This window comes from Esox lucius, chromosome 1 (genome assembly GCF_011004845.1).
Source record: "Esox lucius isolate fEsoLuc1 chromosome 1, fEsoLuc1.pri, whole genome shotgun sequence".
NCBI lineage: Eukaryota > Metazoa > Chordata > Actinopteri > Esociformes > Esocidae > Esox > Esox lucius.
The window spans coordinates 23,652,440-23,677,114 of NC_047569.1; the positions used below are offsets into that span (position 1 = coordinate 23,652,440).

The 24,675-nt window shown below is 46.0% G+C and overlaps 1 protein-coding gene across 14 annotated transcripts in view; it reads right to left on the bottom strand.

Annotated features, from left to right (window-relative positions):
* Positions 1–7,203: 7,203 nt before the first annotated feature.
* mecom (MDS1 and EVI1 complex locus) overlaps positions 7,204–24,675 on the bottom strand; it is a 163,957-nt gene continuing 146,485 nt past the window's right edge. For 6 of the 14 annotated variants that reach the window (XM_013134119.4, XM_010893649.5, XM_010893650.5 and 3 more), the window contains 9 exons: positions 24,584–24,674; positions 23,567–23,593; positions 20,708–20,874; positions 15,586–15,663; positions 14,185–14,354; positions 12,911–13,055; positions 10,621–10,866; positions 10,203–10,374; positions 7,204–9,781 (listed from right to left, as the gene is read on the bottom strand). In XM_013134119.4, the coding sequence (XP_012989573.2) occupies positions 9,647–9,781; positions 10,203–10,374; positions 10,621–10,866; positions 12,911–13,055; positions 14,185–14,354; positions 15,586–15,663; positions 20,708–20,874; positions 23,567–23,593; positions 24,584–24,674 (1,231 nt within the window). In that variant the 3' untranslated portion in view covers positions 7,204–9,646. The remainder of the gene's footprint in view (positions 9,782–10,202; positions 10,375–10,620; positions 10,867–12,910; positions 13,056–14,184; positions 14,355–15,585; positions 15,664–20,707; positions 20,875–23,566; positions 23,594–24,583; position 24,675) is intronic. The other 8 variants (XM_010893654.5, XM_010893651.5, XM_010893648.5 and 5 more) reach the window with 3 other exon arrangements.

The window sequence follows — 24,675 nt, forward strand, 5'->3', positions numbered from 1 at the left end:
CCATCGGAAGGCTGTGTACAGCTGCCCAAACAAACAGACAGACTGGGGGAGGCTCAGGTTGGGACCAGACTCACAAGGGAATGAACTCCCAAGGCTCCATTTGTATTCTGCACATTTGTCTGGGTGAGAGGCCACCCTGCTCCCAGGCATTGTGGGAGCCTGCAGAAAGGTGCGATGTAGGTTTAGTTGATCAGATAATGGGCTACACATGGAGCAGGAACATGGATGGCTGTTGGGTACTGGACTAAGCAGAACTCTGTGACCATTCATGAACGTTTTAGGACTGGACCACATACCAAGTCATCTATTTTAACCTTCCATTAAACACAGGTCACACCGTTCCTCCTTCCTGTCCATTTGTAATGTCTTCACCTGGCAGGTTTTCACAGCGGACCAGCTACATGGCTGGACAACCACACTGGTGAATCAGCAGGTTTGTGCAGACCAACATTGTCAGGTGATTTGTGAATTGCTGCCTCTTTTAACTTGTGTGAACTGCTCTCGAGTCATTGGTCCGGGCTGACATGGGAGCGGAGTGTGCTGTGTCACTCAACCACTAGAACGGCCGTCATACTTTTGTTTAATGTTCACAGAGAATGTGTGTTCTATTTGACTGGTTTCTTTTGACTTTGTGCGTCTGACTGCTCATCCTAAATTGTTAATATACACTCCTCGAAAGAATTAAGGGAACACTTCAATTACACATCGGGTGATGGTGAACTAAATATATTAAAGATCAAAGTCTTTACTGTACATTGTGCAATTTGTTGAGAACAAAATAACTCTAAAGACGGTCAATGGAAACCAAAATCACCAACTGATTTAGGATTCAAACTCACACCGAAAATCTAAGTAAACAATTGAAATCACAGGCTGTTCCAACTACAAATCATAATGTAATCAGTAGTGTGTATGACCATGTGCCTGTATGCCCACTGTAAGGAACCCAGGGCCCACTGCACCAGCGTAAGGTCTGACGATGGTTCTGAGGATTTCATCCTGCTACTTAACAGCAGTCAGGTTACCGTTGGCTAGCACGTGGAGGTCTGTATGACCCTCCAAGGATATGCCTCCCCAGACCATAACTGACCAACCGCCAAACTGGTCATGCTGGATGATGTTGCAGGCAGCATAACAAACACCACAGCGTCCCCAGACTCTTTCATGTATGTCACATGTGCTCAGTGGGAACCTGTTCTTCGCGGTGAAGAGAACGGGGCACCAGTGGCGGACCTGCCAATTCTGGTGTTCTCTGGTGAATGCCAATCTAGCTAGACGATGTCGGGCCCTCATGCCACCCTCATGAAGTCTGTTTCTGACAGTTTGGTCAGAAATATGCACACCAGTAGCCCACTGAAGGCCATTTTGTAGGGCTTTGGCAGTTTTCTTCCTGTTCCTCCTCGCACAAAGGAGCAGATACAGTATCAGTCCTGCTGCTGAGTTGATGCCCGTCTACGGCCCTGTCCAGCTCTCCTCGTGCAACGGCCCGTCTCCTGGTATCTCCTCCACACTCTTGAGACAGTACAGGGAGACACAGCAAACCTTCTTGTGATGGCACTTGTGGATGTGCCATCCTGGAGGAGCTAGAATACCTGTGCAACCAGAATGGGCTGCAGGTACCGCCTCATGCTACCAGTAGTGACAAGGACACTAGCAAAACACGAAACTAGAGAAGAATCCATCAGGAAGGATATAAGGAGAGCAATTGTCTGTGGCCACCACCTGCAAAACCATTCACTTTTTGGGGGTTGTCTTGCTGTTGCCTCTCCAGTGCATCTGTTGTCACTTTCATTTGCACCAAAACAAGTGGCCTTGAATCACAATTGCTTATGCTTCCTAAATGGACAGATTGATATCCCTGAAGTTTAATTAGACTTGGTGTTATACTGTGATGATTACGTGTTCCCTTCATTTTTTAGTTTAGAAATGTATTTATGAATTGCTTTTGGTTGTATGTTTGTTTTGGTAAGGTCATATTAAGTTATCTGTCAATTTACTACTGCTGTCACTATCACTGGAAATGTAACAGTAAAAATTACAATATCACCTATATTTTTGCCAAGTATTCAGTATATTGTCATGTAGAAATGTATTACAAAACATTTGAAGTGTACTTCATGGGACTGACATTCACTGAGAACATGTACTGCATTTTGTGTCTGGTGACAGGTTTCATGTAAATGGTGCTGTTTTTATACCTTAAATTGTTACTAAATGTGGTACATCAATCTTACTTCTGTCCCTAATATCACAACACCACATTTAGGAATATGTATTGTTTGTGTCTGGGTACAGTGTAACAGAATTGGGACCTCTGGTAGATGGAGAGATGAGGAGATGAGGAGAGGGAGAGATGGGGAGAGGGGGAGAGGGGGAGAGGGTGAATCAGGGGTCTGAGATGGCCTGTCACAGAGCGCAGTGATGGAGGATTGGAGGCCAGGGAACCCAGGCCCTGAGAAGCCAGGGAGGTCAAGCGGCAAGCAACCAGGCAGACCGTTACCTGGTACAGCCCTTGTCAGAAAGAGGTTTCGGGGGGGCTGAGCGTAGAGTAGTGGTGGAGGGTAGAGGAAGAAAGGGGCGCGTCTTGGGGGCCTGTCCATCTCAGGAGCATTTCTCAAGTGCAGTGAAGCATCTCCAGCGTCCATCACCAGGCAGGTGTCTGGACCAGGCGTGGACCAGGAAGCCCAGCCTTGGCCTGACTCGGTCCCCGGGTGAGTGATGTGCACGCCGGCCTGCAAGCGCAGGACAGGGCTCCTGGCTGATGGATGGGGGGGGCACTCGGCCTGGCCCCATGTTGTGACAAGCAACAGATGTTCTCCAATAATGTTTATCAGCCAGGCCTTCATCTTCAGATGACACCCACCTGTTTCCAGTCAAACAGCCCCACAGAGCACATTCATCGTCCCAGCCTTGGGTGGCCACGGAGGACTCCCTCTCCGTCTTTAATAGCCAAGCCTTTTTCATCGCACGGCTTCCTCCCCGTCTTTAATCCACCTCTCAACCCCCCTGTCAGTCGCCTCTGTACAAGCCCCCCGCCCCCCCCCCGTCCCCATCTCCTCGGCTCTGCCCTCCCACCCCAACCGTAACACCCGGCTAATTCCCCATACTTAAATGAATCCCTCACTCCCCAGCACTACAGACCTCCCTGACCTACCTGCCTTTCACCCCCTCTCAGCCCCCCCCCACTTCACCAAAGGAAAATGGCCATCTCTCATTGTTAGACAGAGGCTGGGCTGTGTTCGGCAGTGGCTGGCCCGAAAACAACACGCCACTGTGGTCATTGTGGGAGAAGGCCTGGTTATCAGGGCCGGGTGCCGCTGAAGGAGAGAGGTCGAAAGAAAACTGGCGATGAAATAGCCCGTTGCAAGGTAAGATTGCATCTGAGTACTTTTTCGCTGTAATTAAGCGTACTCTCCACTCTTGGCAAAGAGCAATTTCTATCACACTGCTGTCTTACGTTGTGAAGATTAGCTTCCAGTTCTCTTTCTCCCTCTGTGCTTAGTCAGATCCCAAGAGGACAAGTCGTTTGAACTGGCACCGACAAAGCCGGCAGCTCCGATAAAAGACAAGGGGGGAAATCATTTCAACGCGTCGTCCTGCACCATTTGTTTAGTTGTTGCGTAGGAAAATAAATGTTAAATGCCAAGCCAGCTAAAAGATGGGTATCTAGGAACTCTCCCACACTCTGACTGTATACATGAAGCCAGTATGTAAAGGCAACTTTTGTTTATTTCTCTTTTCTAGTCTTGCTGTGTCAGTGTGTAGCTTACTTGAATTATTATCACCATTAACCCACATCTAGTGCAACAACTGAATGTTCTCACTGTTGAATCAGCTGAACGTGTAAACAGTCATTTCTAAGTTTAACATTTCCCATGTCTAGTAGCCCAAGATGGTTCTCTTCTTCTCACCACTAGATGGTGCTGGACCTGGTGCTAAGGACCAGGCCATATTGGCAACCACTGGACTCACCCCTCCCTCCCTGAACTGTAGAACACTGTGAGTGTGGTAGGGATGAGTCAGGGGATATTGGACTCTCTTTGTCTGAGTTGTAGTCGGCACACCAAACACACTATTTCTTATATAGAAAACTACTCCTGTTTCTCCTGTATTCAACAACTCCAATAGGATTTTTGGTTCCGCTAACATGCGTACCCTGATTAATTCTTGTCATAGTAAAGCAATGTGCATTATGGTTCCCCTGGCTGGTTCCTCAGGCTGGTTACCCTGGCTGGTTCCCCGGGATGGTTCCCCGGGCTGGTTCTCTGGGATGGTTCCCTGGGCTGGTTCCCCTGGCTTGTCTGCTCTGAGCCCCCATAAACAACACTAATGATGCAAAGCCCCTGGGGAGAAAAACAAATGTGTAATGAAACCACCAGCAGCATTAGGGAGCTCAGCAGCTCTCTTTTCTCAGAGAGACCAACGAGCTGGGTAGGGAGTCCTGTCTGATGAGGAACCAGGCTGTCATCATAGGAGAGACCAACGATCTGGGTAGGGAGTCCTGTCTGATGAGGAACCAGGCTGTCGTCATAGGAGAGAACAACGGTCTGGTTAGGGAGTCCTGTCTGTTGAGGAACCAGGCTGTCGTCATAGGAGAGAACAACGGTCTGGTTAGGGAGTCCTGTCTGTTGAGGAACCAGGCTGTCGTCATAGGAGAGACCAACGGTCTGGTTAGGGAGTCCTGTCTGTTGAGGAACCAGGCTGTCGTAATAGGAGAGACCAACGGTCTGGTTAGGGAGTCCTGTCTGATGAGGAACCAGGCTGTCGTCATAGGAGAGACCAACGGTCTGGTTAGGGAGTCCTGTCTGATGAGGAACCAGGCTGTCATCATAGGAGAGACCAACGGTCTGGTTAGGGAGTCCTGTCTGATGAGGAACCAGGCTGTCGTCATAGGAGAGAACAACGGTCTGGTTAGGGAGTCCTGTCTGATGAGGAACCAGGCTGTCGTCATAGGAGAGACCAACGGTCTGGTTAGGGAGTCCTGTCTGATGAGGAACCAGGCTGTCGTCATAGGAGAGACCAACGGTCTGGGTAGGGAGTCCTGTCTGTTGAGGAACCAGGCTGTCGTCATAGGAGGGACCAACGGTCTGGTTAGGGAGTCCTGTCTGTTGAGGAACCAGGCTGTCGTTATAGGAGAGACCAACGGTCTGAGTAGGGTGTCCTATTGGATGAGGAACCAGGCTGGCTACATGGCCAGATTGCTGGTACTTAATACCAGGATATATGGGAACACCATTAAACAAGACAAACCTCAGTGTGAGGAGTTGCTGGAGTGCCTCCCTTTTTGGCTGGCGCCTTGTGCCAACCGTAAGCAAGCATGTTCCTTTCCATAGACCCACGCCCCTCTTCCTTCATCCTCTTCGTACTATACACAGCCATGCTTCCCTCTTCAGCCATGTTTCCCCTGGCATCTGAGTCAGCAGGGCTGCCAAGTCAATCAGTGTGAAAGCCAGCTGTGACAGCCTCCGCCCCTCCACCCCGCCCCCAGCCTCTCTCTGGGGTGTGATGTATGTTCCAGTGAACGGGCCCGCTGGGCGGGTGGCAGGGAGAGGAGGGCGGGTGGCAGGGAGGGGAGGGCGGGTGGCAGGGAGGTGGCGAGCCCATAATGAGGCCTGATGGATTCTGAACCTCTGCCAGCGGCCCCATTAGCTGAGTGGCTCCCAGTCCTTCTGAGGAGACGGCGGCCCGGAGCCCAACACACACACACCGCTTGGGCACCACAGACATGCCTCTCTGACATACTGCAATTAAATAAACCAGATCACATGGACTAATCCACACTCTGCTTCTATGTTCCAGTCTGGGGAAACACGCGCGCGCACACACACACACACACACACACACACCAGTCCATTTGGCCGTGCCAGCTCCACTCACACACTGAGGTCTTTATGTAGAGCTGTTAGTTAGTGGCACTAATATTCCCTCTCAACGTGTGGATTAAGTGTGAGCGGAGGCATGGGTAACACTGGCATGTGTTAATCCACCGTCATCAAATTAGCAACGCTGAGGGGCCTGATGGGGTACACTGCCAAACCCAGACCCATGCCCCTTCAACCCCCCGCCCACACACACACTCCATCACATTCACACACACTACCCTACTTTTGATCCATCACTCCTTTCAGGAGAAAATGGCCTCTCTTTGACAGACAGGTTCTACACTGGTGATGTCATTCCCTAGTTTTCTTCGCGACAACGATCTACGTTTTGCGCTTTGAGCATGGTGATTGAAAATCACTTTGTGCTGTTATTATAATGTCCAGGAGTGGGCGTAGTGCAGGGCGTGACCCATTGAAGGGGCTGGTCAGTAATGGTGAATACACACTGTCCCCTCTGGTCCCTACAGCCTCAATACTGCAGGCCCATTATCACCTCCACTCCATTACAACCCTGCACCGCTCACTCAGGCTGACCTCATCAATGCTGTAAGACCTGTGCTGACCTCATCAACGATGCCTGACCCACTGTGACCTCATCAAAGCTGGACGCCCTGCAGAGCTGCCCGGAGTGGGACTGGCCGAACGGAGGGGCCAGTGGATGGGGCCTGCATTAAGAAACAAGCCATTAGGCCTGGTGAGAGCCACTGTAAGTGTGTTGAAGTGTCATGGCTTGGGGTCGCCACTCTCAGTCCTCCCAAACATCGCCTTCCTCACCCCCACTCATGACCGGACAATGGAAGCGAGTGGGGCTTTTCAGCCACAATGTCCGCCCACATGGGTGAGCTGTGACAGAGGGGGTTGTCGGGGGGGGGGTGGTTCTGTCAGGGCCGTCTGCAGGATGGGAAGTCTTATTGAGCGTTTGAGCGATGAGCCAGGTCATCACATCTCCCCACCTCATCCATCATGGCCCACAACCTGGCCCCAAATAAAGGACACATTCCTGCCTTCGCTCCCACTCCACTACCACATTCAGCTCCTCTCTCCCTCCCTGTCTCTCCCTCTGTGTCTGGCTCAATCTCTCTTTCCCTTGGTCTCTCTCTTTCTGTGCCAGGGCCTGGGGAGAAAGGGAGACCAGGGTTCAGTGTTGTGCTCAGAGGCCCTGGGAGAGCCAGAAGAAAGGACCAGGTGGCTGTCTGATTTCCAGCTCTTATTTTAAAACACTGTCTGGACAGCAGTGGTGGTGGGTGGAGGGGGGTTAGGGAGAGAGACAGACGAAAAGAGGTAGAGAAAGAAAGAGAGAGAGAGAGAACAGACACTCAACCCACATTGTAGTCTTTTATTTCTTAGTTGCTCCTCCCACAGTATTGAATTGAAATGCATTACAGTTACATCGTAGAAAGCATTAAAACAAAGTACCTCAACTCGCTGATTACTTTTTTAAATGGATTATAAACAAAAAACAACAACGACGAAAAAAAAAATCTGGTCCCTCAAAATGTGAAGATAAATGAATATAATCTGTTATTTATTATAGGTTTGGCACAAGGGATTAACATGGACTGAACGTCACACAAGCTTGCTGACAACCGTAGAAAAACGTCAGACACAGATCAGACCAATCATGCGATTATGAAGAAATTATACCTGGCTTTTTTTTTTTTTATTCGTCATTTCTTTATAATGTTTTTTTCATTTACAATTGAATCAATAAACTGTCATACAAAAATCCTAAGTAATATCTATTCATCATCAACCAGTTTCATTAGAAGAATAAAGAGTGAATGGTATGTTTAATACTATCCGGTACTCAAACGTCATCTACAAACCCCATTGAGTTCTGGAGTAGCGAGGAATCTCCCCTTCGCTAAGGGTAAGAGCAGTGCTATTCAGTAAACAAACTACAGTTTGCCAAGAAATAAATACGATTTCCAACATACAACAGCAATAACATCAACAACAACAAAAATGAAAACAAAAAACAAAAATCAACAACATGATTGTCTAAAAAAATGAAAGACACACAAGGATGGAGTTGCTAACGACTAGCATTCAGGCTATTTAGTGGTATCGTTGGCCAACTATGATGAGTTTGGGGTTTGAAGAAGGGGGAGCAATGCCCTTTTTACTGTTTAACAATGTTCTACTTTTTTAAAGTAAAAAAGATGTGTGGTTTCTTCTTTTCTTCCACTAAAAGACAAACTATTTCAATGGTTTCACAGAGAGCGCAGGCGGGAGGGATGGAGTGCAATTTCAAAGCCAGTTCCAGGCTCTTGTAGTGCTGTGATTGTGCAGACACACACAGCAATGCAAACTCTTGGGTTGTAAAATGAGTCTGTTTTTTTCTTCTCCATTTTCAATGTTTCTTTCTATTCTTCATTCATCAACAGTGTTGTTGTAATGCGCAACTTGCGCTGTCAGGCTCGGTAAGGTGAAGTTTATTTGGACCTGTGTTGTTAATTAGCCCCACCCTTCCCAGTATTCTAACATTTATGAAATATGTTGATGGAAAACAACTGTGTGTTTTCATGTTCATAACACATTTCCATTCAGCAGAGAAGGGCTGTGTCTATTAGGGGTTAAGTAGCTATAGGTGTGTCTATGAGGGGTTAAGTAGATGTAGGTGTGTCTGGGAGGGATTAAGTAGGTGTGTCTAAAAGGGGTTAAGTAGCTGTAGGTGTGTCTATGAGGAGTTAAGTAGCTGTAGGTGTGTCTGTGAGGTGTTACGTAGCTGTAGGTGTGTCTGTGAGGTGTTAAGTAGATGTAGGTGTGTCTGTGAGGGATTAAGTAGGTGTTTCTAAAAGGGGTTAAGTAGATGTAGGTGTGTCTATGAGGGGTTAAGTAGCTGTAGGTGTGTCTGTGAGGGGTTAAGTAGCTGTAGGTGTGTCTGTGAGGGGTTAAGTAGCTGTAGGTGTGTCTGTGAGATGTTAAGTAGCTGTAGGTGTGTCTATAAGGGGTTAAGTATACTGTTGGTGTGTCTATGAGGGGTTAAGTAGCTGTAGGTGTGTCTGAGGGGTTAAGTAGCTGTAGCTCTGTTTGGAAGGGGTTAAGTAGCTGTATGTGTCTGTCAACATAGGTCTAGTTAGGGCTATGTGATTCTAAGAGGAGCTAGGTAGGGATGAAAGGAGTTTGTACTATGTACACATCAAACTATGGTTGACTGCGTTCTCAAAATTACGACCAGCCTCACATAAATGAAGACTTTGCAACTGTTCCCACTGAGTGGACACAGGACATGCTATAGCAATGTAACCTCACAATGTGACAACATCACCTCCATCATCCCTCCCCGCCAGCCCAACACTTCTGTGCAAAACAAAGAAACTCAGAATAAATACAACTATTATTACCCATCCTCATTATTATTTTCATCATAATCAATAATCACTATCGTCATCATTCCTGTCGATATTGAACATAACCAATTTAAGGTAGGACGTTTCGTTTGATCTCTTGGAGGGGTTGGATGGTTGGTTCTGTCTGGGCGGTGACCCTGCTCATATGTAAGGCATTCTGATGGGCCATGGTTCTGCTCGGCAGTCTGATGGGCCATGGTTCTGCTCGGCAGTCTGATGGGCCATGGTTCTGCTCGGCAGTCTGATGGGCCATGGTTCTGCTCGGCAGTCTGATGGGCCATGGTTCTGCTCGGCAGTCTGATGGGCCATGGTTCTGCTTGGCAGTCTGATGGGCCAGGCGCCACGCTGCTGGCCCCCGAGGCCTCCCAGTGCGATAGGCCAGGGTCAGGAGGTGGGGGCGGGGTCAGAGTATCATACGTGACTGAGGGATTGGATGGCGCTGGACTCGGCAGCGGCCCGGGCCAGGCTGTGCCACATGGTGGCTGGCGTGTGATTGGCTTGGTGGAGTGCGTCCTTGTCAGCCAGAGAAAGCATCATGGCATATGCCTGGGGAGAGAGGGAAGAATGGGGTTATTCCTATGTACACACTGCACACATGCGCACACCCTGGCTTTTCTATGATTGTACGGATGTTTTGAATGCAAAAATATAATCCCATTCGAAATATGACTTTCCCTAACTCTTAAACTAGATACTAAACATAACCCATAACCCAATTGAAATCTGACCTTAACTCCTACCCCCTAAACCTGACCTTAACTCCTACCCCCTAAACCTGACCTTAACCCCTACCACCTAAACCTGACCTTAACCCCACCACCTAAACCTGACCTTAACCCCACCACCTAAACCTTCTAACTTTAACCTTAATCTTAACCCAAAGACTAAAATAGATAGCAATACATGTGCGCACACACACCCACAAACACACACCTGCGTGCATATGTGCTTTTAACCACACACTTACCTGGGACTTGGATTTTCTGTACAGGGGCTGTTTGACAGCGTCAGACAGGCTGGGGGAGCGAAAGGAGGTGCTGTCCCCGTCACTGAACTCACTGTCCTCCATCTTCCGCATGTCAGAGAAGTGACGGATGTGATCCAGCGCAGAGTAGCTACTCTGATCCTCTTCCTCGTACCTGGGGGGAGAGAGACACACAAATCCCTCAATATTCAACTCAACTCCACTAAACCCCTGAACTAAAATCAAATGAATTAGAGTCAGTCCAACTCAACTAATTCAACTTAACTATATTCAGTCACCTCCTCTAGGCTTTTCAAGAAAGCCAACATTGACACTGTCATAATGTGTAAGCTTGGTACTTATAAATATGTATTTTAGGAAGTGTGTATTTATCCTGGAGTTGTCTCTCCCCTACACTTACCTCCTTGGGGAGGTCTTACAGTTGAGTTCCAAATCACTTGGTCCGTCAAAGTCTATATCATTGTGTATGATTTCATCGTCTAGGTTGTCTGGGAGAGCCTCGTCTCCAGGTTTCCCAGCCGCAGAGTCGCTGTGCTCCCCTTCATCCTCCTCGCCGCCAAGCTCCTCCCCTTCCTCCTCATCCAGGTCATGTGACGTGTGACTGACCATCAGGGGCTTCTCCTCCTCGAAGGGACCACTGTTTAACCTGGAGGGCACCAGGGCAGAAAAAGCACGACACATAACCATTACCACACAGTCACCTTGTTTCCATTTTGTATGTGCTGAAGCCCAACTGCAATATCCTGTCATTTCCAAGCACCCTACACATACAGACGACAGTTTAACTCACTCTGCTAAATAGTATGAAATGTGGTCTTGTATATTTTGGCTAGTCAGTCCACATATACGAGTCCTTCCTTCCTGAGTGAACAACGGGAGCAGCGAGAGAGACGGGAGAACGAGAAATGGCTGGGTGAAGCAGAGTGGAAGGAGTGAGGCATGGCGGCAGAGTGGGGGCAGAGAGAGGCAGAGTCCTGTTTGTCATCGTGTCTCGGGGCCCCTCTGGGTTTGGGCTTCGTGAGCTTCTTGCTGATCGCTGCAGCACTTAGCGGCACAGCTCGCCCTCTCACGTTGTTTATTTTCCTACTATCTCGGATTCATCTAATAGGCAAAATATTTAGCTGACAGCCCCATTTGGTGGGAGAGTTATGAGAGCCTTGCCAAGCAGCCCATTTCCCAGGTCCCCATGGGGCGAAAAAGGGCCAGCTATCCAAACCTGACGGGGGTTTAATCTGCCCACTGTCTCTGCTGCCTCAGGAAACCACCCTTTGGTAAATCATCTGCAGCCACGTTAAGGCTGATTCACTAATTACGCTCCGGGACATCTCTCGTCAGCTCACAACTATGTCGTTTTCTAGATGAGGCTAGCACAGAGTCCGGCTGTGGACCCTGCTCCAACAGCCATCCGTACAGGGGAGAGGGGAGGCACCGGTACGCATAGAGAAAGAGACGCAGACCAAGAGAGGGAGAGAGAGGTGTGGCAGGGAAAACAAACATCACAGGACCCTGAAGAGTTCAGGAAAGTATCTGTTCTAAAGAGGAGGAAAGCTTAATTTGCAACTAGTTGAGCCGAAAAGGATTGGGAGAATGAATACAGGACAAAAGAAGAGAGGATCTGCTATCTGCCATCCATCTCTAGTGTTCATCAGAATCAGCTGATAATAACAGGAACTGGATAGAGTTGAATAGCAACATGTCCCTGGTTGGGACTGGGAGAGGGCCGGGCCTGCCAAGGCGGTAGTCGTTGGGCCGTGTTGACATCGTAGCCCAGCACACAGCGAAAGCAGCAGCGCCGGCTAAGAGCAGAGCCTCCGTGATTAAGAAAACAGATTCGCTAATTACGCTTTCAAACGTGGTAATTTGCTGGGGATAAAGTATCTATCAGAAGTAGTCAGGAGCGCTGTACTTTGAAAGGAAACACGGGCCGACCCCCTGACCCTACTCTCCAACTCTCTTCCTGTAGGGGGACATGTTGGATCCAGATGTGGAAACGAGCCGCTTACAGACTGCACCCCCCCCCCCCACCTCGCTCCCCCCCATCTCTCCTCAGGTCTTTCTGACGCTCCACCGCCTGCACTCACAAGCCCATTTTTACACAATTAAAAGAAAGTCTAAGATCTCTATCTTTCCTCCCCAATCTCCTCCTAGATCAAACTGAATAAACCCAGCGACCTGCAGCTGACCCAGTGGACTCCTATCCCCAAGCAGATCATAGATTTAAAGGAATTTATTTGCATAATCATCAGACATAATTGTGAGCGAGGCCGATAACAGAGCACATGCATGGTTGAAAATCAACCGTAGTAAAGAGCTCCTGCACGTTCACCAATGCTGTAATTATCCCAGATGTCGTCAGTGATGATTGCTTATTGCTCCGAACCTCCCGGGGCGACATGTTCATTAATACACACACGCTCAGACACTCTTGCAAACACACACACACACACACACACCTAGTTGAATGAATAAACCAGCAGAGCAGCAAAGTCAGGCCATGCTTGTCTAGAATCACCCTATTTAGCCTCCAGACATGAATTTGTGCCTCAGAAAAAACTCTTGCAAGGGTGTGTGTGTGTGTGTTTGTTTGTGTGTGTGTGAACGTGCAATAGAGGACACAATAGATGATGTGAATGTGTTTTGTGAATGGGGAGTCATCGGACAGGTGACAGGCACATCCAGTCAAAACATACCCTTCCTCAGAATGGTCAGGGGACGGCTCCGTCTGGCCTGTGTTGCCGATGAAGTTTCGTATTTCATTGAAGTAGGAGTCTTCTTTGTCGTCCAGGATGGCACTGCTGCTGTCCAACTCTGACCTCGGGGAAGAAGCCGCCGTGCCTACAGAAACCACATCACGTCAACATACGGTCCGTTTTAATATTCAAACAATTCAATTGAGATTAAATGCGGATTGAATCCTCTCTTTGGATGAGCAGAAGCCATTTGTGGTGAGAAAAGACCCCCACTGGCCTGCATGGGGAACCAGTGTACCAGGCTGTCTGTGTTGGGTTAGACTTAGGCCTCACCCTGCTCTCCCTGAGGAGATAACCCACTGTTAATGTTACAGAAGCAGGATCAGTTGTTCCATTTAAATTCTTCCTCTTTTGGAATTGGAATTTCCGCTTACTTCCTGAATTGCCATGGTGACATTAACTCCACCTCTGTCCTCTGTTGTTTACCTGGCAGTGTTTATCCCCAGGCACCAACTGGTAGCCGGTAGAGCGATTATATATTAAAGTGACTCAGTATTATGTTGACTCTCCTTAGCCCTGGAAGAGTGACGGGACCAGGCATAGGAGTCCAGAGGTTTCCAGAAAATGCCACTGTTTGATTTCACAACGGGCCTCTAGCCAGGTGTCGCCTGCTAGCCTCCAAATGTTTCAAATGAGTCAGTGGGAAGCAGAGCGACCTATCAATCTCAACCAGCAGTTTGTGCTGCCGAACGCAGCCTAGACAGCCGACAGTTTATTCATTCTAATTTCTTAGCTTCCCCAAATGCTTTATTTAACCACAAGTAAATTACATTTCACATGATATACAGCTGGAGAATTTACAGAGGCAATCCAGGGTAAGTGAGTGCTCGCAGAGTATATAAATATATTCAATTTGAATCCTCAGCAGTTTTGTTGGTCCCCAGTTCATTCGCAGAAAGAAAGAAAGATGTATAGATACAGTCCCACTGTTGAATGCTCCCACTGTTTCATTGTGCAAAGTTTTCATCCAAAGGAGTTGGTAACAGTCAAAACATTTCACAATAAATCTGTGTGAGCACTCAACTGGGTATCTATCTGTCACAATGTTGTTGTTTTTCCTGCACCGGCAAGGTTACTGGATGTAAATCCACTACCTCTACAACAGTTCCTTTTCCTAAACCGGATTTCTGCATTGCGTTCCGTAACAAATCACAGATGTTACGATGTCTTCAAAAATGTACATGACTGACTGGTTGATTAGGAGGCTCTGTCACCTGAGAGGTTTCCGTTCTCGTGCTTCTTGAGGTGGCGGTCCAGGTTGGTCTGCTGGCCGAAGCAGCGGTCACACAGGTGACACTTAAAGGGCTTCTCCTTGTTGTGGATGTTGCGGATGTGACGCTGCAGATTGGATGAGATGCTGAACGAGCGGTCACAGTACTTACACCTACGAAGAAAGACAGGCAGGGGTCACAGGTCGAAGCAAGTATGCGTGAGTGAGTGCAGTAGAAGAACGCATGCATAACAGTGTGGAACACACACACGTGCATTCATAGGGAGCCCCCACACACACACACCCCTTTCGCTCAGACATGATGGAGGAGCTTGTTCAAGGTGAAACCAGTTCCGTCTCTCATCTCCCGCCAGCGCAATAAAAATCTCATTCTTCCCTCACAAAATAGGCATGCAACAAATCTGTTCGAGTCCAGCCCCCTCCAGTCCGCAAATTAGAGCCTGAGCCAATTTTCTCCATGCAAAATTATACAAGATGATTACATCTTTTCTTCTAGCTGGAATTAGCTTGCCCGATTGGCCGTCCCTCTGGAGGGCCCTGTTATCTTTGCAAAAATTGCAATAAACAGCAGAGATCTTTAATGATGTGCCAGCGTGTGGAAGCTCAGTCTATCAGCAGAGCTGCAGAGGCCTGGGTCGCCCTCCCTTGGGCCTGGACTCAACGGGGTGTGTTTGCGCGTACACACACCTCCAACGTCCCAGTCATTACTCCAGCTGCTAACCCTAGACATCTGCCTGTGCTACTCAGCACCCTCATTTTTCACCAAGCTGCATTCTTCTCCCATCCCTTCCAGCTAAAACCCCCTCCTGTCACCTAGGGGACGGCCACCATTTTTCATCAGGCAAATTATTTAGCAGACTGATAATTGTTTCAGGCTTTTAACGGCGTAAGAAAACATACAAGAATGTAACCACTGAGAGGAATGCTCTGGGAAAACATCCGAGTCGCAAAGTACTGAGTCTGACAGATAAACGATGGCTGTCTGGGAAGACTACGTGTCTCTGAGAATGTTCTCTGACCAAGTGTTCGTACGTATTTATGGTGTGCTTACTGTACGCTCGGCTTCACGTGTTTTCTTCCGTCTTTGTCTATGTGAATGTATCTGTAGGCTGATATCTGACAGACATTCTCAGATGACTGTGATGAAAGGCCAGCTGTCAGTGTTTTGTATTGTCCGTGCTCGCGGAGTGAGACGAACTGAGAGTTGGAGGAAGGTTGGAGGAGGGTTGGAGGGACGTCATCCTGTTGGCACGATCACACTCCCTGTTCCCACATCCTTCATCCCACAACCCACGCCTGACACTCCTTTTTGGCTGGGCATATTCAGTACACATTTTGTGTGTATGTGGGGGTGTGGGGGGGGGGTCATAAGAGCGAGTCTTACCTGTATGGTTGCTCTCCTGTATGTGTCCTTAAGTGGCGGGTCAAGTTGGCAGACCGTGGGAATATTTTACCGCAGTACCTGTGGGGCGGAGAACACCTCATGTCACTATATATACCTCTTAGAGTAGCAGACCTGCCAACCTGGAAAGGTTTTTATGAGTGACGCCACCTGCCAAAGGCCGCACCACAAAGCTCAGACAGCACCCTTCAAACGTGGAAATCATAGACAAATTTACTTTATTAAATGGATAATGATGTTGGCAGAAGGTTGAAAAAGTTGGAATTGTAGGCTCTATGTTGGCTGTTTGTAGGATGTGGTTTTTGGCTGATAAATAAAGTCAGGTTCCTCCCCAGGGCCTAACGTTTTCTGAAAGGGCCATTGTTGAGCAGGGGAAGATATGATTTTTTAAAAGCATGGAAATGCCCTGTTCAGACCAAACAATGTTGACAACATAGTAGTCTACCATCATTGGTTATCGCAACAACCCCTCCTGAGGTCTTTCTAAGGGTCATTATTGTAGGTGTCCTTTTTTAACAGGAATACAAATATTTTATACAATATAATTTAAATAATACAACTGATTCAATTTCGATAATACAACAACTGAACTAAACCTATATGAGTCATTTCAGATCTATAATGATAACATTTTTTCTAATGAGGTCACATTATTTAAATCTGGCTTTTGCACGGAATTCTTGCTTCTTTTCAAGTGAAGGCTACTACATGTATGTAAGAGATTTCAATTGTCTGCCGAGAGTTCAGTTGTGTCACACTGTCTGTATCGTAGTAGGGAGCGTGCCTTTGAGCCCAGATCATGCATTTTTCAATTTCTGTGAACCGATTTCGTCAAGGACAGGCACAGACTAGCGAAGAATAAAGAGCATTCTTTTTGGTGAGCCGTCTCTTGTGGCTCTGTTCAAATTAAAGATCAGTCTCATTAGGCTCCTGGATGGCTCATTCTATTAAATGCTTACAGTTTTTCTATTCTATTAAATGCTTACAGTTTTTTTTACGTATGTGGTGATTTTTCAAAACTGTTAGTACAAAACTTCAAACAGACCACACTTGTAACAGCTAGTCTTATATTCAAAAGACATTATTATGCTTTAATTTGGTCGGTAAACACCTTTTGCTACAAGATCACGGATTCATTCAGTCATTGTTTTTTTGTGAAATATAATCAGTACATTGACTATATATATAAGTAATCAAAACAATCCTCTCAATTAAGACATTGTAATAACTAGTTATTCAAAGAGGAATCAATATAAGAGACGTGTTTCAAAATGACCCTTTGAAGTGCCGATATACTACAGACAATAACACTTTTTCCACATTAGGTCAAACACTCACTGTACACCACCAATCACAACTCACAAAACCTTTCCATAATTGCTATCCAAGCACTGGGGGAGATAAGCTATAGCGTCAGTAGTTCAGAATTGGTCCGAAATCATTCCTGAGCCAACTGCATGTCGGAACAGCACAATTTCATTGAGGAACTCAATGAGGTGTTAACTATTGTAGGACCCAAGATTGGGCACACGTCCTACAGTAGCACACCATCTTCATCTTTACGCTGCGTATAACCAATGAGATTTGGTTCCAAACGTTCACACAAAATAACCGTTTAAAGTGCGTATGCATAGGCCTACATAGAATGCAGGAGCGTCGCTCGGGAAGTGTCACTATGATGTGAACGATAGGAAATGTGCGCACGTTCACAAATCATCAGGCAAATCTGTACAAAGGCATGTATTATATTTCATAAACAAAATGAAAGGGTGGCGAAGATTGCTTTAGCAAAAGCTGCCTCGTCACATATTCCAGAAGCCATGGTTAGTTATCCTCATATGCCCAGTCATTGGTGAACTGACTAAAGGCTATTATCACATCATTAGCAGCGCACTGTTGACTTACGGTTAGGACAATCGCAAGGGAAGAGATCAAGTACTGATCAATTAACTAAGGCCTATTAATCTTAAAAAGTCGATAATAACTTTCAGTGAAAATCAGTATTACCGAAACAGCTCTTTCTAGGCCAGTACTTTTCCGTCCTCGCAGAGTAAGGCACTGAACTAACACCCCAAGATTCCTTTTCCTTGACAGTTATTGCTCACTCGTTCTTACTATGGAGACAGAACACTGCCAATATGTTTGTGTTCACCGCATACAACTCACAGATGTGAGCCATGAATCGCAAATACACAGCATACAATCCACACGTGTAAACCGTGATCCAGGGATGGGCTAAAATACGTATATCAAATACAAAATGTGATTTTGTCATTTGTATTTGATAGGGCTGATGAAAATGGTTTCGTATTTTGTATCAAAATACTTTAGTGTCATGTATTTCGTAGTTTAAAAATACTGTAAAATTACTTTGTGATAAATCTATATGATGACATTATAAAAATGCTACCTCTGATTGGCGCCTACTCAGTAATTTGCCCAAACTTATTCAGATCAGAAAATGTAACCACACCCTACACTTTTTCACAGTTCATGTTAAGATTTGGTGGTTATTTGAGTAGCCTAGGCTAAATCGTTCACCATTGTATGTAATGTTCTAGCTAACTATTTGACCCGAGTTGCAACCCTCACAGTTAATGTTAGCTTGCTACTTTCAGCCTATGTTAAGTTATCGTCGGTTGTGCACGAAGATACGAGATACAGTACGAGATTGTGCCCTAACGGAAGTAGCTGTTTAGTAGGATCATGATTAAAATTAAGAGACCACTGCAAATTGAACGCTTCTGTTCCTCACTCAAAACTTTCCTTTTCAACTTTTTTGGAAAGGAAAGCAAAGGGTGCTGTAGTCCCTTCATTTTTTCCGAAGTTGTATATTAATTAATATATTCAGGGATATGTGAATATTTAATCTGTTAACTGGTTGCATACGTCAGATTTATCACATGACCCGTTAGGCAGAGAAAAGCTGTTGCTATGAAACATTGTCTACTTAATCAACTGAGTCAGAGTACTGGTGAAGGGATAGATCAAACAGGCAGACAGATGGAAGGTTTGCAAAGTGTTTTCATGCACCCTTGTAAATGTATTTTAAAATACAAAAATACAGCAGTATGTTTTGATAAATGGTGTGGCTGCTGTATTTTGTAGTTTATTTTGATACACTTAAAATTAAGACATTTGGATGTTTCTTTTCCCATCTCTGCCGTGATCCGTAAATAAACTGCAGCAAATTCATGATTGTAAACCAAGACAGAATTAAACTCACCAATGCGTAGTTGAAAGCGTAAAAAAAAACATGAAAAAAATGCACAAATGTAAGTCACTATTTACAACAAACACTACCTGTCTCATATTTCTAAATTAACATTTGTATAAATGCAACCAGATTTGTCAGTCAACACTTTCATGTTAGAATTATTGAGTGTGCTTTTGTGGATCACGTTTTGTGCGTGGATCAGTTTGTGCACAGAATTTCGGCAGTTACGTTCCCATTTCAGGTCACAGATCAATGATCCACAAATGTGAGTGAAATCACTAGTCGAGATTGCATAATGTGCTAGAATATCTTGGTGACTTACAGTCAATCACCTAAGTACACAGTGATGACATCATTTACTTTTCAGTCAAAGATGCAAACGTGTCATTCGATGTACCTAGCTAACTTAACATCAAATTAAATGCATTGATTTCACAGTGTCCAGAAAAAATTTACAATTTTACTTATTTCAAAGACATTATTTAGTCTTGGCTGTGTCTTGGACAACAAAGGATGCTGACAGCTAGCTAGCTACAGACAGCACAGTACTGTAGTAGCGAGTACTACTGCCAACTACTGTACGCTAAACTACTGTGGTTGTTCATCTCCAATTATTGGAAAGCTGTGACCTGTGACCTGAACTCGGAACGTAACTGCCACAATTTAAACCGATCCACGCACACGACATAATCCACAAAAGCACACTCGATAATTTGAACACAAAAGTATTAACTGACAAATGTGATTGTATTTAAAAAAAATGCTATTTTAGAAATATGACCCAGGTAGTATTTGTTTGTGGAAAGTGTTTTATTTGTAAATTTTTATTGGCCTCAAACCCCAGAAATTTGATAATAAACCGATTACCAAAGCAATTAAAAAGCTATGTGATACAACACAGACCAACAGTTTCCAATCGCCTGGTTAATAGGTTTTACAAGATATATGTAAATAGGTTTTGCCTTACATTTGCTTAGTATAAATCTGGATATTGTACCAGGGTACTTGACCATGCTATTCAAAATGTTTACAGGTTGGCAGTCTGGAGTCCACTATCAGGCACTGTATTAAAATATTAGAGGCAGTTTTGATGACACACAACTCATAATAAGGAAAATATAATTTCAGTAACGATACAGCAAGCTACATTAGATAAAACGGAATATTTTATTGATCAACTTAACAAATATTGTTGTGTGTAACCTCATTTATACATGGTCTTAAGGTTGTTCAAACAAATGACCAGTGCAATATACACTTCACTCCTACACTCAACACTTAAAGCTGATGGAATTTGTAAGGGTTTATGTATATGAAGTGAAGCAACAGTGAGGTGAAAGGAGTGGGGTATGTTCACACACAGCACAGTATTAGATCAAAGCACCGTCAGGGCCCCAAAGCTTCTCCTATTAATCTGCTAATCAGGGCCAACTCCCTGGGTAAACAGTGGGAGAGAGAGAGGGCCAAGCACGGCCCCTCACTGAGTTACACATCACACACAGTCAGCTCATAGGACTCGTACTCTAGAAATTAAGTATAAGTGTTTTTCAAGGGCATAGAATGGAACTGGACTATACACTCAAGGTAATATTGTATAATTGTATCACTCACTACTGCAAGTCTCTCTGGATAAGAGCGTTTGCTAAATTATTATTTGAATGAAGTAAAACATCTTAAATTAAGATCAACTACATTTAAACCATGCTGAACGTATTGACTTGAAAGTTCTATAAAATAATTAAGAAGTTTAGACACAGGAACTGGCTAACTCTATTGGGCTCTGAAACCAAAGGCCAACGCCAAAGCGAATGTGAAAATGCACTGATCTACAACCAAACTGTTCGGTTGTAGTTCGATGTTTTGTGTGTAAATGGTTTCTGTGGTTACCTGCAGGTGTAGCGCTCCTTGCCCTTGCGCAGTAATGTCTCGGGGAGAGCAGTGGGCGGGGCTCGAAAGTCAAACATGGAGGGGACAGACCGCATCAGGTCACCTGACTCAGGTTTGAGTGAACCAAATGTCTCTAGCTTCTCAGCCATGTTCTCAATGGCCGACATCTGAGGAGAGACACATGAATGTTCATTAGACATTTTGAATAAACCCTAATTTCAGGGTTTATTCCTTACAGTCCTCGGAGGGACGTGCAGATACATGCACTTGTCAGATGGTGTGTGTGTGTGACCCTGTATGTATGTGTGTGTGTATGGGACTGTGTGTAAGGACTGTCTGTGTGTGAGAGAGAGAGAATGTGTTTTTACTTTTTGTGTGTATTCGTGTACGTGTGATAGAGTGTGATAATATGTGAGAATGTGTGTTCGAGATGTATGTGTGTATATGTGCTTTTATGCTTTATGAGTGTGTACCTGTGTGCTATATGAGTGTGAGTGTGTGATGTATGTGTGTGTGTGTGTGTGTGTGCTCTGTGCGTGTGTGTCTCTGTGTGTGTACCTGTGTGCTGTATGTGAGTGTGCTGTATGTTTGTGTGTGTGTGTGTGTGTGTGTGTATGTATGTGAGTCAGTGTGTGTGTGTGTGTGTGTGCAGGGCAGAGGAGTGATTCATGTCCACTGCTGGGCTGTAAACCATTCGATGCACAATGCGGCAGACAGCACATTCGTCAATATGAAAGATGTTGACATTACTGATCAAGGGCCAGACACGGGTAATAATGATATCGCTGTACTGAGAGAGGCGGGGTGGAGCGTTGGGGGGGTCCCAGCATGCTGCAGGGCCTGTCAGCCTTTAAGCCTCTTGCAAGACAGCCTTTTTTTTTTTTTTTTTTTTTTTAAGGCTCCACACATTTGCATTATTTTCTGTGTATTGAATTTTCCTTATTCTTTTTTCAATATGGCAACAAATCAATGGTGAGTCAGGTCACCCAGCAGCGCTGTTCCCTGCCTGACATTCCATCTCACTGCTCCAGCCCCGTCACTCACACTTTACAGAGACAGAGGGAGAGGCAGACAGAGCGATAGAGAGGGAGCTTGATATGGAAGTTCAGACGGAGAGAAAGAAAAGGAGATGGGGAAACTGATCAATGATGAACAACTAAAGACATTATGGAGCGGTGTTGATTAGGAGTGACGGCTGGGTGTAAAGTTCCATGTGGAGCGTTTCTCATTCCGACTCCAGCGGAGGATGTGAGGTGTCAGATCCGAATGATTATGAATATGCCAATTCTCTGCAGCGTGAATCAAAGGCTCCCCTATGAGGAGGGGAGCGAGAGGGGAAGGCGGCAGTGAAATGCTTCCATATTTCTTGTGAATGCAATATGTATTTCATTGGAGTGCTTTACAGACATAAGGGCCAAAGCTCAGTTTGTTTCCCCTACAAGCTCAATGAGGGGCTATAACTCGCAGAGCATTAGGGGCCCTAAAGCTGTCTGCCAAATTGAGTACTTTGGCTTGAAAGTGAATGGATGACGCTGAAACCTACAGGCCCACCCTGGTTCTTCTTCTTTGTTCTATGGCAACCCTCCCTCTCACACAGTCATTCTCATTCCAATCTGGCTGTTCCTTTACCTCTGGGAGAGCTATCGTTATTGTCTCCAGTCGGGAAGGTGATTCAGAGTCGGTGCTCACTCCTGTGAAGCCTTTATAGTGTTTTTACTAGACCTCATTAGATAATACAGAGGGTGAGAGGCTTAATTGCGGGAACAGGGAGGATAAATGCCCCCACATTTACTTAAATGTTGTTCCCAAAAATCCCCTTTAGATGTCCCCGCCCCCAGCTCCCTGTCTGTGGTTGAACCTGCTTGTTGCTGTAGTGTCTCTGTGAGGCCAGCTGTTGATTAGTTATCTTCAGATGTCAGTGATGCTGAGAGCGTCTTAATTAGCGAGATGCATTCTCAATTGTTGATCTTATCTGGAAACAGATGTCGGAGGGAGGAAGTCCCCCCTCCCTTCCCGGGTCCCTAAGAGACTGTTACCCTCGAGCTGATGCAGAGCAGTCCCCTCTGTCTCCCCCCTGTCTCCCCCCCTTCCCCCAATGCCCATTCCAACAACCCTGCTTCACTCTCCAAATAAGCAAATAATCATACAACGCTCTGCGCCGTTAGCGGTTGAGGGTGGAGCATAGCCCAAAATCCCAGGCCTATCATGTGGGCAAATGAGTGATTGTAACTTAATCTAAGCGGGAATTTTCAGACGTTTACATGAATGATTATTTATTTGAACCTTTAGCCCATTTTTCTCCCCCAATTTTGTGATATCCAATTCATGATTAAGACCCTACTTCATCGCAGCAACTCCCAGTGGACTCTGGACAGTCGATGTTGAGTTACGTCTTGCAAAGCACATCGAATGCCGTTCTGGTTCTTATCACGCAGCTCGCTTATCCAGGAATTCTAGATCTGAATCTTTATACACCAAAAGGAACCCCCTCTCCGGCCTTCTACGCAATTGAGCTCACAGGGGCCCAAGCCACCTCAAGGAGATGCTAGATCGTGACAAGGCAAGGCAACCATATTTGATTACTAACTCCACAAACCCAGACTGAGCTGGCCAGTTAAACCTCCCAAGAAGGACGCCAAACCTGGTCCTAGAATGATGAAGCGAACTATTTATATGATTGATCAACCTAATTGAAGGAAAATATAGATAGCTCAGACCGATGACTGTTCAATATAGTAGCCGGTGAGTGGGCAGAGCCATGTGCAGGCTATGTGACAGTGTGTTATGATTTGAACTCATGCACACACACAAGAGGTCTAGGGGAGGAGTATTATAGATACAGGTGTGGAGGAAACTTACCCAGGTTCTCTGATCTGGCATACGAAACTGAGGGGCAGGACAGAAGGAAAAAAGCAGTCAAAACCAGGAAGTAGCGCACGGATTAACAGCTTTTGGTCACGTTTCCCTGCTCAGACAACCGATGGTTGATGGGAGTCATCGACTGGCAGATTGCAATGGCACATGGAGTTTGCTGACACTTAAAATACCTATCCAGACGTTTTAAAATGTGTCAAGCGTCGGCAATGTCGGAGCAGAGGAACACGCCTCTAGATTTGAGCCACCATGCTATTGGGCAGGGGATAATGATGATGTCACAAGAGGTCAGGGGAATTCACAACATAACCCTAACCCGAACATTTACAGAAGAAAGCCCCTTTGGCCAGATAGTTTCTGGGACTGATTTGTGTGCCCAGACATAGTAATAAAGATGGCTTAAACGTTGTTACTGTTTCTACTGATGGGACACCTCATTAAGCCATGTGCCACGACCATGTGGCGTTGCAGAATCAGAGAGTGGTTCACAGAGTGTGGAGAGGAGCCGTAAATCACAGGACTCAAACAGCCAGTAAAAACCAGGCCTGAAACGGCCAGTAAAAACGACAGACTCTGAGAAAGTGGTGTTTTCACTTTTCCTAGAGGCCAAATTTTCATTGCTGGGAAGAGTGAATGCATGCACATCAACACAGTCTACTACACACAATAGAGAAATCCCAGTGCAGAGTCCAGAGGCAAAACTCGGGAACTTTAAGAGCGGATCATTTTTTATATTGTAATCAAAGACACATACGACGACATGTCACTACGTGCCCTCCCCCTCCCCCCATTCTTCCACATCTGGTTCAGATAGCAGAGAACAGGCCAGATCAGAAATGTTTTAGCATGGATCAGACTGAACAATGCCTCTGGTCCATATCAGAACCAGATCACCTTGGACCACGGACAGCCTCACCCTGCCTGGGCGTCAGAACAAAAGCAGGCCCCGGGCTGTTCCTGTGGAGCCACACAAACACACTAATAGAATAGGACAGGACCTACCTGTGGATGGAACAGGAAGCCTGGGGCTGGCCGCATGTACTTGTCTTTCAGAGCCTCAAACGGATCGTTCATCTTCCTCTTCTCAACCCTGC